Raw genomic sequence first — 18,913 nt, 5'->3', positions numbered from 1 at the left:
GTCTCTGATCAGCAGTGAAGTTTACAACACCAGAAGTTGGTTGACGTTGGAGACGTCCCAGCGTAGGATTTTTCCTTACTGACGCACAAGCGTCAGTCCATATATGGTGCATGTTGCTGTCAAACGTCACATCACGATAGGTTTCCGGGAACTCCCTCCCACATTGCCCGTCAGAAGGGCTGCGCGCTCCCCTTTACACCACAGTGTGTGTGTGTAATTGAAAAGGTTTGTCAATGAGTGGTTTATTCGCGTTAAGGGAGTTTCCCCATTCTGCTTTCATTTTCCCAAAACAAGCCGTGAGAACACTAGGTGAGGAAAAATGGTTAAAAAAAAAAAGTTCCAGATAAACATGTTAGACTGATTACTGAGAGCTAGTTTGAGTTACAAGAATCGGCTCGCGTAAAACTGAGAAAATGTTCCAGTAAGCCGAGAACATTCGGTAAAACAAGCAGGATTGTGTACTGGAGCGTTGTTCTCTGAATTAGTAAATAAGACAAATGTTATCAGGAAATCGGAAATATTAAACAGTGAGATATCAAAAATGTTTGTGGAACTGTGAAATACAGGTTGTGGTTAGGACGGTCATATAATCATATCCAGTAATCTTTCCCAATGTGCTTCAGTACCATTTGGCAATAACAGGCTGTTGTGCTGAGTCAAACACAGCAACTCCAATATTAACCAACTCTTGGCAGCTTCGTGACGCACTCAGATCTTCTGCCAGGTACAGGAGCCAAGAATGATACACCACAATAAAAAACACAAATAAAAAGGTTTATTCCAAGAACTAAGTTCTCAGTCACCAAGAAAAAGAGCCAAGAGTAGCTTTAGAAGAGTTCTGCCGCCACCTAGTGGTTGCAAGTGGACAGGCATTCACATTTTGATTTAAAAAAAAAAAAAAAAAAAAAACCCCAAAAAAAGCCACACACACTTGATCATAACTTTCCTCCATGTTTTAATAAAGATGGTAGCAAATTATTATCAACAGCCAGGAAACAAATTTCAGTGCTTTCTTTGAAAAAGGAACAACAAAACTATACTTTCAGTGATCAAGACGATGAGGTTACCCAAAAGTTTGTACACTGGACATGAAAGAAAAAAAACAAACATTTCCTCCCCCCTACATGAAGCTGAGGTGTGTTTTAACAGGTTAGTCTGGACGTGATGATACTGCTTTATAGGCATCCCTCTCATCTGAGGTCAAGTGCTATGTTGAAGAAAACAGCAGAGTAGGAGACGTTCACATTTACTGCTTGGAGAAGAATGCTTTGCTCTTCTCGACGTCGGGGACGATCGTGTCGCTCCCGGGTTTCCAGCCAGCAGGACACACTGCGTGAAGTGGCAGGAGGGACAAAGTTTACTTTAAGCTGACATTTATACACACTGAACTTGGTATAATCTAAAGGACAAAGTACATATGTGACTGGTTGGGAAACACAGGAAGGACTAAACCGCCAAATCTAGCCACAGCTTCGCAGTCAATTTTACCAATCAGCTATTTCCATTTTAAGTGTGTGATGTGCAGTTTAGAGCATCTGAAGTTACAGGTAAAATTAATGACATGTATTTGGGTTATTTTTATGACAAATGCATGATTAATAAGTTATACCACTAAACCTGAGCACCAGTGTATGCTGAGTAAACACGGATGAACTGAGGGAAGGTACGGCAGTTTACTCACCCTCTCCATATTTGTCTGTGTGCTTGAAGGCTTGAACCAGGCGCAGAGTCTCGTCCACAGAACGACCCACAGGCAAGTCGTTAATGGTGATCTGCCTCAAGACGCCCTTGTCGTCAATCACAAAGAGACCCCTGAAATTCACAAGATGTTGCAGGTTTTACAAATACTTTAAAGTATCAGTAGACCAAGCTGCTTTTTAACAATAACCAGTGGGTTTTTATTAAAATAATTTTATATTAAAAAGGGCATTTAACTGACCTGAATGAGATGCCCTCATCTTCCTTCAGCACACCATACTCTTTGGAGATTGACTTGCTGAGGTCCGATACCAGGGGGATTTTCATGTTACCCAGACCTCCCTGTTTTCTTGGTGTGTTGACCCTGAAGAGAGAGAGGGAAAAAAAACCCCAAAAACAAACAAACAAACTTTTTTTTTTATATTATTAACAAGTACAAAACACGTAATGTCCACAGGGAAGGTCTCCTGGTTGATAAACCTTGCGTTTGCCCCGCCACCCCTTCGACCTTGTAGTTCTCTGAAATGGGAGAGTCATTTAACACGCCGTTAGAGATAAGATACAGGCAGTGTCTGAGAGGATAACATATCAGTTGTTCAACTTTATGAGGACACACTGCATTCAGAGGTTCTCCACAATGCTTCAAAAGACAGTCTGACAAACACCAAGTAGCAAAATAATAATGTGGTGAAAACTCTCCTCATACTGCAGTTTTATGTAGTTTACAGATATCTCACTTCTGGTCTCTGCTGCCTGTTGTGAGATTCAACACTCTGAGGTTAACTAAACCATCTTCAGCGAAGATACCACTTTCCTCTGCTACTGGTTAGCTTTGACCCTGAAATATCTTTCTAACCTTAACTAGCCAATCAAACAGAGTAGCACAGGGCCTAATAGAGCAGGCAAAGATGACGGTGAGGAGTCAGGTTGGGTTTAAATTCAATATCACCTAAAGTTTTGAAACGCAAATCAATATTTGTCAGTCTGCATATATCCACTTATGTAATATTAGTTGGCTACACCCATTCCTTACAGGTAGTAATACAGCTTTTCTTGCACGTGCTCTGGTTACGTGCCAGATTACCTATTGTAATTTTATCCTCTCTGGTATACGGCACAAACTTCTCCAGACTTCATCTTGTTCATGCAGCTGCTGTGTCATTACCAGAGCATGCGCCAACATATTACTCCCATCCTATAACAACTTCATTGGCTTTCTGTACAATGCCACATTATTTCAAGATTCTGCTTGTCTCCATAACCTCATACCTCATCTGTCTCTGATCTACATACGTTCCCATACTCAGTTCCTCCTCCTTCATTGCTCTCACCACCTGCTTCAGAACTTTCACCCAAATTGCTTCTCATTTTTAGAACTTGCCTGCACCACAGTCACAATATCGATTCTCCCCATCTTTAAAAGACGTTTTTATTAAAGCCTGTCCATTGTTGACTTTTTAAAAATCTATGACACATTGATTTTAATGTCTTGAAAGGCATCTACGGTATTAAATTCAATAAAATGATAAAGTGTCTGACAGACTGACAAAACTAATCGTTCAGTATATTTAATAGCAAATATGTTGTGTAGAATTTTAACTATGAGCTTTAGCAGTTAACTGTTGGTTATAATATATACTCATTTTGCTTCAGATTGATGAATGGAGGTTTTACAACTTATTCAATCTCTTCTCATTGAAAAAAAAACAAACAAAAAAAAAAAAAACCCCAAAAATATTATATACACTTATTTTAAAGTAATGAATCCGATCAGGTGAGTGAGGAAACATACCGACTGATCTTCCTAATCAAATATAATGCATTTAAACTTTAACACAACATTCCAAATGAAGACCTGTGCAGGTTGTGTAATGCCGCATGTCTTCTTATGCCTTCTAGAAGCTGCTGTATGCCGCCCTTATCAACACGTTGCAGATAAACTGGGCTGGGCACTCCTTCACAAACAGAAACGGCCAACCGAGGATAGTTTGATGGACCTTGTATAAACGTCTGATAAGTTCAGCCTAAGACGGCCTCGCTATAAAAACAGCAAGACAGACAAGTGCACAGAACAGCTTTCACTTAACTGTTTTGTTAAGTAGATTTTCAAATGCACATGTGAAGATTCACTAAGGTCACCTCTTCCCAGTTAGTTTAAAATTACAAGAGTCAGCAATACAGTTCACCTGCGAAGATAATCACTGTAATACAGGTAAAAAGTCTTTTGTTGAAGTTCTGCTTAATCCACCTGCTAACATGTGAGCAGTGTGGATGTTATTATTGGTAAAGAGCTCAGGAAGTAGTCAAATTCCCACAAATGCTCATTATGTTTCATTATCCGTGAGTTCTTACCATGCCAAGTGAGAGAAGTGAGAGTCCACGGAGCAGCCAATAACCTCACAGCCGATGTTGCGGAACTCCTCTACCCTGTCGCTGAAGGCCACAATTTCAGTGGGGCACACAAATGTGAAATCCAGGGGGTAGAAAAAGAAAACTACATATTTCCCTGCAGCACAACAGGAGGAAATAAAAACAATGTTAAGTATTAATTCTAGTCGAATAAGCTGTTAGTGTATAGGCTTATAAAAGCCAGAATGAGCCAATTAGAACAGATGTAGCTACAAACCTTTGTAGTCTGACAGCTGGATGTCCTTGAACTGTCCATCAACTACAGCTGTGGCTTTGAAGTTTGGGGCAGGGAAGCCAATCTTAGCGTTTCCAGCAGACATGGTGTTTGAGACAAATGACTGAAAGAGAAACAGCACAAACAGTTACCAGAAAACTCCTAATGCTTGCAGACCACCACAGATAAATTCAGCTGGGTGGTGCCTGAGATGAAGCTCTGATAAACAAAAAATATGAGATTTAGACTGGAAAAATAAAAATAAATGCGGTGAGGTTCAATCCAAGAGCCATGTTTTACAGCTCTTAGGAGGCCCAGAGGTTCAAAGACTTGGTAACTTAAGCAGACCCAGATAGTGTCACATGCAAGTCATGTTCAGCCTGCAGGGAACAATGGCCTATTAGCAAGGTTACATAACCATGATACGCACAAACCAACGGCAGGGTTCTCGCTGTGCCTATAAAGACTATTTCCGAGGATTATTGCGCGGTCAGTTACTTTGGATAGTTATTGCCTGTATGCAAAATTAATGTGCAAATAAACGATAAACTTGCAAATAAGATACGCTGTACTAAACAAATAGCAGTCGGTATTAATCCAAAGGCCTATGCTTTTTAGTGATGTATGAATAAATCTGGATTATTTCTCCCTCGTCACAATTTATACGAAGAAACGCTAACAATCGTCAAGGAACTGTGCTTGGTTTTAAAGAGATAAATGCACGTAATCGGTCAAAGTTCAGTCATAAAAGTTAAGCTTTTAATGTTTAAATTTCGTTTTCGAAATGAAACAGAAAAAGCTGTAGTAGAACAGAGCGGAGAGGAAGTGAGTAGTGCATTCTGCAAGCTGCAGCACAGGGACAAAGAAAGAAAACATGGCCAAACACTTCATGAAGGAGCCAGCCGCTCACCCGCCTGACAGGCTAGCTTAATGTTAGCTTTACGTACGAAACTGCTTTCTTTAGTTTCGGTTTGTTTCAGAGGAAATACAAAGTCGATTTTACAGACACGCTGTAAACTTCTGACTAATCCCATAAACATCCTACTTACCTGTCTTGACGTAAAGCGCGAAAGAAGTTGGAAGCAGAAGTCTGCAGGCTGCAAGAGAATAGAGGACTCAAAGTGGAAAAGCGAGCGTGCGATAAGTACGCAGAGACGGCTGAGGCCACCCGGAAGTAAAAATCAATCCCTTCAGAGTAAAAGTGAAGATAAAAACGATTAAAAGTAAAGATTAGCTGTTTCTAAATATGTATATCTCTGATATAAGATCATATTTTCTAAGTACACCGTGTAAACACTGTCATATGAACAAAAATGCAGGGATGTCGTAGTGAGGGAAAAGTGTGACTGGCTTCTTGGGGCCCCAGTGTTAATGTCAGGGTCAATGACAATGTCAGTTTTATATATAGAGCTCAATTATTACTTGTAAATTCAATGTTCTTAAAATAAAGATAAAAACAAAAACGATGTATGTCTACGACACCTTAGGGCCGGAGTGTCAAGGCTTTGGAAAATGTGAAGATGGAAAAACATTTTGGTTTTTTAACTGTATTTTCACAAGTTTTACAGCTTTTTCTATTTCATGGCCATTTTTACTTGAGACATTAAATATAGATTTATGAATTATGAACTTTTTAAAAATATTCAATATAAATAACAAAGATCACAATGGTTTTTCAGCCTAACCACCAACCGGCAATACTGTTTTGATTAAAAAGTCCGAGAAACTAACAATAATTCAGACTTCTGGCTTGGATGAAAATAATCCATTCGTAAAACCAAAAACAAAAGTCCAAAACAATCCTTGTTTACAAGATTCACTTTACAAAGTAATCCAGTACCCTTTAGCAAGCTAGTTCTGGCACCTCTAGATTAAACTGATGTGCATGTATATGCGCATGTAAGTACATGTAATTTAGGAATTAAGAAAATGTTAAATATTTAAAATCATTTTTAGCTCCTTGGCTACCAAAATACTTTCTGTGTAGTCAATTTTTTTTTTAATTGAATTAGATTTTTGTTTCCCTTTTTCTAATAAAACTTATTCATTTGAATTATAATGAAAGTCAGTGGAAGATGTCCTTGTAGCAACTATTCTATATTGTATTAATGGCTGCCTGATCCAAAAAGAACCCCTACCTTCTTCAAGGCCTCTAAAGAAGTGAGACAAATAAATCTGGTGTCGCTATGGTGGTGCCCAGTTTCTTTGTAAAAGTCTATAAAGAAGTAGTGGTTAAGTTAGACAAGTTAGTTGTAGGTAGGTAGGTAGGCAGGCAGGAAAGGAGGTAGGGACCTTTAATCTCCAGGTCTCCTGGTTACATCTGTTTTCAAGGTGAATGAACCTTGGGCTTTTTTGTCCACTGTTCAACAGATTTCCCACGTGAGGGACTAATAAAGGTTATCTTATCTTATCTTAACTGATAATCTGGTGGCTGACTCAGACTGTCCACAATGAACCTCATCTGGAAAAAGCATAAAGATTTGATTAAGTAGCGCTTATTTCCCTTCTGTGCAGAAGATATCTACTACAGCATATTCATTGTTCCCAGGAAAAAGCGGGAAACCACTGAGTTCTCTTACACATATCTAGAACTGTAAATAGGTTTTAATGTATCGAAGAGGTTGAAGTGAAGAACAATATCTCAAATCCACTGTTTTAAGTTCACTTTGCAAAGTGAAGCAGTTGCATATGAGGGCATTCATTATTCAAAACTTAAAAATGCAGTTTTCAGCTTTCTGTGCATATTTTTAACATTATTTGTTAGGTTAACCAGGTTGCATGTACCACATGGACTGCACACATGATCTTTGCACAACATCGGAGACATGGTGAGCCAGGCCAAAATCAATGAGCATGACTTGCAGTGGCTGTTGTCTGCAATCCAAAACCATAATATTTTGAGGGTTTATATGAGCATGGATGATTTTCAGGGTCTCGAGCAGGAACAACGCTGTGGTCAGCTGGAATCACACAAATGTGTTCTAACTAAACACATCTGTGCAAATTAGTATTTTTTTTTAAAGTTTGTATTTACACAGTGAAATAGGTAAAGATGGCAAACCTGATGTGAAACTGGGTGAGAGTCTCTCTTGCATATACACCTTCAGACTAAGATCAAGGAGCTCAAATTCAAGACAAATGAATCCTTCATGGAAGAATGATCTAGTCCCCCTACAAAATCACAGGGCTTGAGATCACGGGCTTGTCTTCAATTTTTTTGATAGGAACCTCTGTGTTGGATACAGTGTGGACACACTTGACGACTTTTCCAAAGCTTCCTTCCCCGAGAAAGTTTTGCACCTCATTGCTGGAACTCAGTAGGTTTAATTGAGAGTCTGAGAAACAAACTGTTACAAAGAGCATGTCAAAGCCAACATATAATTATATTGTCAACACATAAATCCACATACACAAATTCCCCAGGGATTAATAAAGTTTTCAGATTCTGATACATAGATTGATAGAAACATACATTCTGATACATATATATGATTTCAATTTCATATGTCAAAATTATGTTAATTGCTTGCAGCAAACTGATCACACTTTGGCACTCTCAGTTTTCAACAGAAACAATACAAGATACTAAATCATGTTTCCATTTCTGATAGAATAGCCCGGAAATCACAAAGTTCTGTGTTTGTTGAGATGATTATCTGCCACAGAACCTAATCCTTATTTCATAACCATCTAGACTTGAGCTTTGTTCAGTATTATATTTTAGTTTTCCAGGTTTACTGTTCAAAAATGTTATTTTTTTGGCGTAACCTGATAGGCTAGTTGATGCCATGTTTGAAGACAAATGTTGAAACATGGATGAAAAAGATGACAGAAAAGTGTCTGTGTGGGTTTTCAGTTGCTGTGAGGACTGATGGCTTTTCTCAGTACTGTCTGTGATTCCATCACGTCACCCTGTTCTACATCTTTCAGGTCACATAATGTCCCCACTGGTCAGAATGGAGTTCTCCACCTTTTACACCAATTACAAAAAAGTACAAATACTGAATGTTTATTCAATTGTGAGACATACGCCTCAGATTTACCATTTTATTTTTTTTAAAAAAAAGAAGAAATATATATTTTACATAACAATTAGTAACCTTGTAACATTTAGGCAAAAATGACACGAAACATAAGTACAAAAGCCAAACTCTAGGCATGTTCATTTTAATTTACCTGAATGATTGACTGCATTCATATTATCAACCTAAAATTATCATCATTTAATTATGTGAACACAAAAACACATATTCTTTACAGATGTCAAGAGTATTACACCGTACTTCCCATCTTAACACTCAGTTTGAACACAGGCTATCTTGACTATATCTATATGCCACAATGGAGTTGTGGTTGTGCAGTTAGAAATGTTTTGGTTGTCTAGACTGTATTCTGAACAGCCACGTTACAAAACACCTAGCCTACCAAAAAATGTCTGATGTGTGCTGATGCTGATGAGAAATTCAAATTTTAAAAATAGACCTTAAATGTGATGCTAGCAACTTAACAGTCTGCAATTTACCGTCACAGACACACAAGTTTCTTCTCTTCTTGTGATACATTTGGGTCAAAACTAGTTTGATTTATTTCTTTAAATTCACTTTACTGGAGAGTTTAAATAAATACATAAATACATTCAATCAAACTATAAAAAAAGTTGTGATATTAAAGTTAACCCTTTAACTTGCTAAATCTGCCTAAGAGGTGAAAGTTAAAGGGTTGAACACTTTGCAGTAAATCGGATTCACCACTAGATGGTGACAAACATTGTGACATTCTAACTGAACTTAAAGGTACAGGCAACACCCTGCTAGCAACAAAGTGTCTGAAGACACTACTTAAAGTTGGTTCTTTGGTAAGCTGTCGTGTGTAGACACAACGCTGATTCATTGGTTGATTTAGGTCTCTTTTTGTGCTTTGATAATTTATAGGTCAATATCTGAAAATGGTCAGGTACAAAAACTAGTCTGACAATGAATGAAAAAGCAGCCAATGAACAAAGTAAATGAAACTTTGAAAGACCTCCAGAAAGGCTGGGGAACTATTTCTTAAGACCACTTTACCTGAAAGTTTAGCTGCTTATAAACAAAATGTAAAGAAATAAAGGGTAGCTCAAAATTCTTTCCAAGTACACTATGCATGTGGCATATTCAGCTTAAAAATGTTCAATCAAATCATAAGGGGAGGATTAAAATCACATTTTTATTCAAATATGTTCACATGTCTGTCAGTTTTGTATTGTATTTGTTTGACATGACAAATACCACCCATATAATTCAAAAGACATTATTCCACCACTTTTATTTTGGAAAAACATACAGCCAGGAATGTGTGGAACACTACTTCCGCTGAGCTTGTTACTATAAGGAAAACAGATGCACACAGGTAGTATTTTGGGTTTTTTGGCAAAATTTGCTATACTTTAAAGAGAGGATTTATGATTTGTTTCCATTTAAGGCTTTGGCATTTGTAGCTTGTCTTCTCTAAGCTTGAATAAGATTATTTTAAGGCTAGCACAACAGCTAAAGTTAGCATTATAGAGCAAAACAAAGGCTGTAACAGGGTTAGCCCGAGTTAGCTTAAAGTTACAATGTCTTTCAACTGCTTACAGATGGTTTTGTTAAAGTGTGTACAGTAACATTTATAGTAGATGAGTTTATTTAACTGTAAGCTGTGTTAAGAGATGCAGTCCTGTTTTCATCCACGGCTGTGAAGACGTTTGTGAACAGGGCTTTCTTCATGCTAGGTGTCAGTCGAATCGTGTTGTTTAAGCAGCTAGTTTGGATGTTTTTGTTATAAACTGTAGGATTTCAGGGAAATTGCATTGCACGTTTATTTAATGAGCTATAAAAATGACCTGCAAATTGTTGTCAACACTAATACAGCTCCTCTGCCTTTAAAAATTTCAGCTTTCATTCAGTATTAACAGGATCCAGTGGAAGACGACACTTTCATCTCTCAGAATAAACCAGCAGCATTTTTCAGCATCAATGGATTCACAAGGTAAAAAGACAAAGGATGCTTTTAGGTGAATTACCAAAAATTGCATTATTCCAGGTAATTGGGTTTAGAGTGTCATTTAGAGTATGCTTGTGCGGTTTCTGCCCATTCTTGTTAATTTCATTTCACTGGTCATCATTAACTTCTAACTCCCCCCACAGCAACCCCACAGCCAGTAATGTGTGAAGTCTGTGGAACGTACTTTGAGACACGGCGAGGACTTTCCAGTCATGCCCGACTCCATCTGCGCCAGCTTGGTGTGACGTTGTCAGAAAGCAGCGGGGCTCCCATAGAGCTCCTCTACCAGATCATCCAGGAGAGAGATGGCTGCCTTCCAGATTTCAAATCAAACTCATCTGCACCTGGGCCAGTGCCTCAAAAAAATACAATGCAGCAGGAATCAAAGACCCCTTCAGAAGAAGAAGACGCTAATACCTCTTACAAGGCCGGGGTTAGACTCACGACAACCCCACAAAAGGTAGATCATCAGGGATCTCCAGCAAAACTGAATGAATCTTCAACAACTGTCCCCCCATCATCTCCTTCTCCTGTTAAGCCAGCTGAAGGCGGCAGCTCATCTTCCTCAGAGCACACAGCCCCAGCAAAGCCACTGTGGGCACCACGGGAAACTGACGCTCCTATCACGTTAGGTATGGCTGAACAGAGCTGTTTTCTTTAACATAATATAGAGATTTCTTTTACAAAATATCTAAACTTATACATAGAAGATGTGTGTGTCAGTGTATTTATCTGCAAAGACCGTGCCCTGTACTTTGAATCTCTTTCTTTCTTCTTATTTCAATGTGTTTTGGAGAATCCACAGATATGCAAACATAAGACAGGAACTTTACGCTTACAAACCTCTGTTTCCTGTAATCTATCTCCCAGTCCTTCTGCCCATGTGAGACTCACATTAATTATTCAAATTAATAGTCGTGATAGCAGGCTTCCAGGTTATCACCAACTCACTTCTCAAAAATGACAAACTGAAAATGATTCTCATTCTGTACTGAAATGAAACCAGGACACACAAACTGGGTAAACAAAAATTAAATATGATTGACTTACAACCTCAAGACGGTTGTAAGGGAAGCCATGCAAATGTTTTATAAGAAACATAAAATTTTGAAGGAGAGTAGCTGCAGGTGCAAGGCACAACTTAATAAAGGGTATTTAAATTTGTAATGTTGATCTTACATTAGTCTCCTGCTAACTTTGTATATTTCTCTCACCAATTTCCTCATTCTTTTAGCTTCAGACCCCCACGATGAGGTCTACGTTTGTGAACTTTGTGGCTGCTGGTATGAGACACGCAAGGGCTTGGCTAGTCATGCTCGGGCACATTTGCGGCAGATTGGAATCTCTGACAGTGACATCAAGGGTAGTCCTATTGATCTTCTTTATCAGGTCATGGAAGAGGAGGACCTCAAGCCTATTGATTTAGAGAAAAATGAAGAGTTTACTTCAAATAGTCCACCTAGAACTTCATCCAAACGCCTTTCTACTCCACCCGAGTCATCCTCGAGCAAACGGCCTAAAGTATCTGAGGAGTGCATCTGCATTCTCTGCGGGGAGGAATTTGAGAATAGAAAAGGCCTGGCAAGCCATGCACGCTCTCACCTGCGTCACATAGGGATGAGTGAATTAGTGGGGAAAAACTCCGCAATCAATGCCGTTGAGGATCTGGTATCCAGTGGCATGCTAGAAGCTGTACACCCCCCCAAAACAAACAATACAGCCAGCTCATCTGCAGCACCATCTCCAGCCCCACCCTCTCCTGCAACTCAGTCTTCAGGTCCAAGCCAGTCTTGGACCTCTCTTTCCTCTACACCCCTGTCTACAACCCCTGAAAAGGTCTCTCAGGCTTCTCACCCTCCCGTTTACAGGGCACCAAAAGCTAAGAAAGGTTTTCGGCTAGCAGTGGACCCCCTTCATAGAAAACCCAAGCCTGAGCCTATAGAGACGGAGGTTTCTGTTCAGCTGAAGACATCCACCAATGAGAGCAGCTCCCCTGTGCAGAATTTGTCTGCTGGTGCCATTTCTGCAAAACCTTCTGAGTCAGGTAAAGCAAAAAACGTTTAATCAAGTGCTTTATGTTTGGTACCATGTTATACTATAACAGGCTTAATTTGTTATTTTCTTAATCACACTCTTTGCTTTAGCATTTTTCCATCTGTTTGTGTGTGTACAGTGAGATCAGATGTATAAAGTTGTAATATATAATTTTCCCCAGCTTGTACAGATGTGCAGTCCCCACCAACAGTCCTTTGTGATTTCTGTGGCCAGCTATTTGACACCCGCAAAGCCCTGTCTTGCCACGCCCGTGCCCATCTACGGCAGCTCGGTCTCTCTTGGTCTATTAAAACATCACCAATTGATCTTCTAAAACAAGTCATGATGCATGGTGAAGAAGGCAGGAAAGAGTTGGGGCCCAGTGGGTCTGCAGCATTGGGCAAAGTCTCATGGGGTTCTCAAAGCTCCAGAAGGTCCCTAGACAGCCTCACATCTGGGGAGACAGCTTCGAACTCGCCTCTTGATTATTCCATGAAAGAGAAATCACCATCTAGCAAGGGTGGAGTCATACACCTTGGTAAGTAAAGTTTGTTACTTTACTTACCAATATTTTGTCATTTGTTATCATAGCATTTTTCCCAGACGCTTTAGTGAATTATTGAAATGATCTAATTATTGAAACTTTTTGGTGAAACTATTTCCTTGTGTCACTTTTATGTACTCAACATTTGAATAGTGTATAGTGTTGGCCTATTACTGCTTTCAAATATGAAGTGTGGTTAGAATAATGTCCTGACTGGACCCTTACTTGGGGACTATAGACTCTTAAATTGACAGAAAGAACAGTGCTCTTAACTTCCAGAAAAAAGTAGAAAAGCGTATTTTAACTAAGTACAGAACTTAACCACCTACATAAAAGGAAACGTTTTGGGTGTTTACTGATCTGGAGCATTGAGATCAGACTGTACAGACCTAAGTTAACGATAAAAGATAAAGTTGATAACAGTAAAGTTAGAAAGCAAAAACAAGTATGGCTTGTTTGGAAGGTTCATCAGGAGAAAGGCTCTTCTTTCTTAAAAGAACATAATGGGGTTGGGCGATTGGACAAATATATCGACTATTGATAGTTTTTACAAGGGCGATTTATTTCTTTATTTCCCCATGAGTAAGTTTGTTAATAATGATGGAGCTAATTGAAGCAGTCAACAGAAAATAAATAGATAAATAATAGCGCTGTTTTAACAGCACCCTCTTTCATCTGTGAACAAATGCACCCTTCTCAGAGTGCGCCCAAATGCTTGTTGATGGAGCTGCAGAAGCTGGTGATAGCCCAGCATACTCAGCCAGATGGTAGACACGTACATGCTCTAGCAAGTTAGTAGTGTACTTTGCTCGCATTATATGTCTGCACAGGTGGCACACCCCTTTGGTTACATCCATAGGTTTACCTCTTTCGTCTGGTTTAAAGCCAAAGAAATCCCAAATTTTGCACCGTCATCACGACTAACGCAATTACAAATGAACCCATCTGGAGCGCAGACTGAGTCAAAATCCCTGAAATGTCTCTGTCAACGCATTTTGGGCAGTTTGTCAAAAGTTTGTTCATTCTGCGCTTCAGATGGGTTGAGCGCATTAAAAATTGTAACCGCATTAATCGTAATGACTGCGTTAGCGCTGCATTAACTCTGACAGCCCTAATTTTTTTTGTAAATTAGTTCGTCCATGTTTGGACTTCTTCTGTGTTGTAAACATGCAACTCAGTCCATGTGTGATTACATTGTTCCGCCCATCAAAAAGTCTGTGCATGCGCGACTATATCGCCCATCGTCGATTATTGGACTGACAATTGTCAGTTGGAAACTTAGCTTTGCATCGTTGCATCCGAACAAATCACAAGACTTCTGGAACAATGCCCTCCTCTTTCCTCTGAAATGTGAACTCCTCTGCATACCAGAGTATTCTAGAGTCAAATGTGAAGCCTCCCCATGAGCTAAAGCTTGGCCAAAATTGGCTCATGCAACAGGACAATAATCCCAAGCACAACAGTTAGTCTCCAAGAGAGTGCCTGAAAGATAAAATAAGTAGGGTATCGCGATGGCTCAGATATATTTCACACCTCAACTTGATTGAAATAGTGTGGCAGCAGAAGTTTACATGTGTGCCATCTCGTTTGTGTCAGACACATCCTGTGAGCTTTGTGGGTTCGACTTTGAGAACCGTAAGGCCTTGGCCAGTCACGCGAGGGCCCACCTCCGACAGCTGGGCATCATCGAATGGAAGGCAGATGGAGCGACTTCACCAATTGAACTCCTTAGTGAGCTGATCAGGAGAGATCCGGCCAAGGTGTCGGAAATTACCAAGCGTTATCGCATGGGAGACCTTTACATCAAGAAGGTTGGCTGTGCTCTGAGATATTCAGATAAACATCAGTGTATTACATTCATTCTAATTTACTGTAATTTTCTTTTTCAGTCCCACAAAACTCCTACATCCCCATCGCCATCCACAGAATCTGAGTGTGTGGCTGGCGGTAGTCTGAAGTCTTCCATGCAGCGCTATGAATACAAAGTAAACAGGAAGGACTACAGCAACCACAGCGTGCGCTCCTCAAGAGGTGAAGTAACGGGACTAAAGGGCTGTGGAAGATAGCTGGATACAGATGCAGTGTAATAGATTAAAAAGCAATACTAAAACTTCTCTGTGGGATTTCAGGGGTGCATTCACAAAAGCACGGGGCCTCTGCAGGTAGAGAAAATCAGAACGGCAACTCCCAGCAACCACCGCGGTCTGGCAATATCCCTGCTCTGGTGCCAAAGCCCCCACTAACTCCACTGGTCAAACTGGTGGGTAAAATGTATTCCCTCAAGTGCAGGTGAGTCTCTATTTGACAGCTGTAGAAATGCTTTATAAAATTTTAGGTTGTCTAAATCTTAAATTTGATGGAGAGGTAAGCTACATTTGAACAATATTTAAACATATTGTCAAAATGTCTGAATGTCAGATGCATTATTATACATTTACTAACCCCTTAATGAGATACACCTTTGTTCTACTGGATTGGATTGGATTCCTTTTGCCTTTCCAGTGGCACACATTCATCTCCGATGGAATCATTCTTTAGACATTTTTGTCCAATGTGACATGATGTCAATCTCCTGTGTCAACACATCCCTGTTGGATTGAGATCTGGTGACTGTGGAGGCCATTTGATTACAATGAAATCATTGTCATGCTCAAGAATTCAGTTTGAGAGGACTTTAGCTTTAAAACATGGAGTATTATCCAGCTGGAAGCAGGCATCACAACAAGGATAGGGAGCAGCAATACCCAAATAGGCTGTGGCATTTAAATGATGCTAATTTGGAACCAAGAAAATACACTACACTGTATTCACTTACCCATCCAAATAATTGAATTTAAGTGCTCAGTCAGTTCCATGGACACGTGTATAAAATCAAGCATCTGGGCATGCAGACTGCTTCTACAAACATTTGGCAAAGAATTGGTCGCTCTCAAGAGCCCAGTGAATTCCAGCATGGTATCGTAATAGGATACCACCAAATCCAGTTGTAAAACTTCCTCCCTTCTAAATATTTCCACAGTCTACAGTGGTGTTATAACAACGCATTAAGCGTTCCAGTGAAAGGAACTCATAATGCTTCAGCATACCAAGACATTTTGGACAATTTCATGCTCCCAACTTTGTGGGAACAGTTTGGGGATAGCCCCTTCCTGTTCCAACATAACTGCACACCAGTGCATGAACCAAAGTGCATAAAGACGTGGATGAGCGATTTTGGTCTGGAAGAACTTGACTGGCCTGCACAGAGTCCTGAACTCAGCCTGACAGAACACCTTTGGGGTGAATTGGATAGGAGACTGTGAGCCAGGTCTTCTCGTCCAACATCAGTGTCTAATCTTATAAATGTGCTTCTGGAATATTGTTCAGAAATTCCCATAAACACTCAAACTTTGTGGAAAGCCTTCCTAGAAGAGTTGAAGCAAAAAAATTATCCAAAAAAAAATCACGTTAAAGCCTCTGGATTAAGAATGGGATGTCACTTGGACTCATATGCATGTGGAGGCAGACAAGCAAATTCTTTAAGCACTGTAGTGTGTCTCACACCACCATCACCTCGAACCATCGATACTGAATGGATCATTTTTCTAATAATTAGTTATCCAATTTTGGCGAGCCTGTGTGAACTGTAGCTTCAGTTTCCTGTTCGTTGCTGGAAAAGCGTTGCACCCGCTGTGGTCTTCTGCTGCAACTCATCTGCTTCAAGGTTAAACATGTTGTGCATTTGGAGAGGTTCAAATGCAGTGAGTTACTGTTGCCTTCTCATCAGCTCAAAGCAGTCTGGCCATTTTTCTCTGGTCTCTGGCAGCCCATTGGATATTTTCTGCATAAATGCTGTTTGTGCTGGTAGAACAGCACACATGCCACACTTCAACTTCAGCAGGTTGTGTTGACCATGTCGACATGGTTAAATGCACTGGCCTAATGAGGAGCTGTACAAGTGTCTCGAATGAAGTGGCCAGTGAGTGTAGACTGAGTTAATATCAATGTTTGTTTTTGTGGGGGGGTCTTTTTCAGCTTCATATGATGCAGTTAATAAAACTTCTCTATCCTGCTGTTCAGGTTCTGTGAGGAAGTATTTCATGGACCTCTGTCTGTTCAGGAGCAGTGGATCACACACCTGCAGAAACACATTCTGTCGCTGGGCTATAAAGACAAAGTGTCTCCTCCCGCTACACCTGTGACAACTCCAGCGCTGGTCCATCCAGTAGCTGTCTAGACATGTATTTATTCAGTTTTTCTTCTCAGTCTTTTAAATGTCAAAGTGCAAGAAGTTGTGTTATCCTAATGTCTACTTGATGTCAGCAAATTGTCAAAAAATTAGTTCCTTCCTTGTCCTAAAGAGGGCAACCATGAGCCATATGAGAAACACAGCACAACCTAATACACTCAGGTTAAATCCATTAGATATCATAGATCAAAGTAATGTGGATGTGGGTTTTTTTTGACAGACAGAGCTTTTCTACGTGGGCTCTAAAATTTCTTCCATTTGAACAGATGTTAAATGTATTTTAATGGTATTCAGCCTTTGATGTTAAGAAACTAGAGAGACTGACATGAATTTCACTTTTTTTTCTTTTTTTTACAGTGTGTGTAAACTGCTGTGGTGGTCATTTCATTTCAAAATAGCTTTTTTCCTTTTAATTACCTTTGAACTTTGTTTTATACATAAATGTTTACGGCATTTTACCTTAAATATGTAGGGCCAATGTTTTTCATTGTGTGTTCTGTACACAACAACACTGTTACCACAAAGCTTAATGCCATTGTTGTAGAAGGTAGTTAAGTGTTTCCATTCTTTTTCTTTACAAAATGCAAAACAAGCTGACAGTGGATGGAGATTTTACATTTTTTTTAACACTTGTATAAAATAAATTATATCTTGTATATAATTAATATCGTGTGTGATGTGCTTTTTTCTAATCTCTATAGGAATGAACTTCAGGAACATTGACTTAACCAGATATTCTGAATGGTATTTCCTCCGTTTCCAATACTACAGCAAGAAAAGTGAATATATTTTAAAATTAGGATTTAGCATTTAATCCATACTCTAAACCAGGGATCACCAACCTTTTAATTGAAACAGCCATTTGTGCGCAAACCAAAAACATTTGAACCATATGAGTGTCTCACGGCACATAGTCATTATTTTCTACTTTAACTTTGCACTTTTCATTATAATAATATTTTCTGGGTTTTTTTTTTTGTTGTTGTTGTATTTATGAACTTTTAAAAGTAACATAAATGGCTTACTCATTTTTATTACCAACACAAAAAACTGTAAAGCTGTAGAAGTTACTTTTTCATACTTTTTTGTATGATATAAAACATAAACCGCCTGAGAGTTTTAAAAAAAAAAGTTTCAGTTTAACTCTAAAAGTTCAGCAGGTTTTGCTGTAAAGGATCACACAAATATATCCCCACACAATTTTCCTACTGCAACTTTTATTTATTTATTTATTTATTTCAATTTTTGATTTGGAGAGAAATCCCAAAGCCCAGTACTGAGGCTTATCAAAAGTAAGAGTATAAGAAACTATACCTCATAAAATATTCTTTTGTTTTAATTGGTTGTGTAAGCTAAAAATTTTAACTTTTGGACTGGAATAATTTAATCCCTTTCTATCATGTTGTCCCAAAAACTCTTTGAAAAGTCTTCTGTAGATCCAAAATGAAGCAGATTTTATACAGTGGCCTTTAAAATCCAGAATTGATTGATTTAGAAATTACTGCCATGTGCAAAAGTGACAGTCAGAGTCTCATGCTGTGAGATCCCTTTTCTCTTGAACTGGCTTCTTGTTTGGGTTCAGCCACCTTCTCTACTTTTGAGATTGAGCTTCAAACGTTCCTTTTTGATAATACCTAGAGTTCTCTCACAAACTCAGGCTGCTGGGTAATTCCCCGTGATGCTTCTTCTCCATTCCCCTCATTCCCTGTGCTTTCATAAGCCACTACTGCACGTGATTAATGTTTTCTTTTTTCTCTCACATAGTTTG

The 18,913-nt window shown here is 39.2% G+C and overlaps 2 protein-coding genes across 2 annotated transcripts; one reads left to right on the top strand and one right to left on the bottom strand.

Moving 5' to 3' along the window:
- Positions 1-938: 938 nt before the first annotated feature.
- Positions 939-5,496, bottom strand: prdx2 (peroxiredoxin 2). The gene is made up of 6 exons (XM_085410658.1): positions 5,371-5,496; positions 4,325-4,445; positions 4,051-4,204; positions 1,940-2,062; positions 1,682-1,812; positions 939-1,329 (listed from the first exon to the last, which is right to left on the bottom strand). Exons 2-6 carry the CDS (start codon positions 4,425-4,427, stop codon positions 1,247-1,249), a joined length of 594 nt encoding a protein of 197 aa, XP_085266784.1. The 5' UTR covers positions 4,428-4,445; positions 5,371-5,496; the 3' UTR covers positions 939-1,246.
- A 4,146-nt stretch (positions 5,497-9,642) lies between these two features.
- LOC146668678 (protein Wiz-like) lies at positions 9,643-17,810 on the top strand. Its single transcript, XM_085410657.1, has 9 exons — positions 9,643-9,706; positions 10,231-10,324; positions 10,483-10,971; positions 11,574-12,383; positions 12,555-12,911; positions 14,514-14,728; positions 14,807-14,948; positions 15,047-15,206; positions 16,977-17,810. Exons 2-9 carry the CDS (start codon positions 10,312-10,314, stop codon positions 17,131-17,133), a joined length of 2,343 nt encoding a protein of 780 aa, XP_085266783.1. The 5' UTR covers positions 9,643-9,706; positions 10,231-10,311; the 3' UTR covers positions 17,134-17,810.
- The last annotated feature ends 1,103 nt before the right edge of the window (positions 17,811-18,913 follow it).

This window comes from Rhamphochromis longiceps, linkage group LG6 (assembly GCF_057381845.1).
Source record: "Rhamphochromis longiceps isolate RC_006_pf linkage group LG6, R_longiceps_female_GT1.1, whole genome shotgun sequence".
Classification (NCBI taxonomy): Eukaryota; Metazoa; Chordata; class Actinopteri; order Cichliformes; family Cichlidae; genus Rhamphochromis; species Rhamphochromis longiceps.
This window is presented reverse-complemented; position numbering and strand designations above follow the sequence as displayed.

What these genes read in the sequence shown, in the direction of transcription:
- prdx2 (XM_085410658.1), bottom strand. Translation starts at nt 4,427, where the DNA reads ATGTCTGCTGGAAACGCTAAGATTGGCTTCCCTGCCCCAAACTTCAAA. An exon ending in CACTTCTCTCACTTGGCATG is followed by an intron (nt 2,063 to 4,050) that starts GTAAGAACTCAC and finishes CTCTCTCTTCAG; the next exon opens with GGTCAACACACCAAGAAAAC. An exon ending in CACAGACAAATATGGAGAGG is followed by an intron (nt 1,330 to 1,681) that starts GTGAGTAAACTG and finishes CACTTCACGCAG; the next exon opens with TGTGTCCTGCTGGCTGGAAA.
- LOC146668678 (XM_085410657.1), top strand. An exon ending in TGACGCTCCTATCACGTTAG is followed by an intron (nt 10,972 to 11,573) that starts GTATGGCTGAAC and finishes TCATTCTTTTAG; the next exon opens with CTTCAGACCCCCACGATGAG. An exon ending in GGGTGGAGTCATACACCTTG is followed by an intron (nt 12,912 to 14,513) that starts GTAAGTAAAGTT and finishes CGTTTGTGTCAG; the next exon opens with ACACATCCTGTGAGCTTTGT.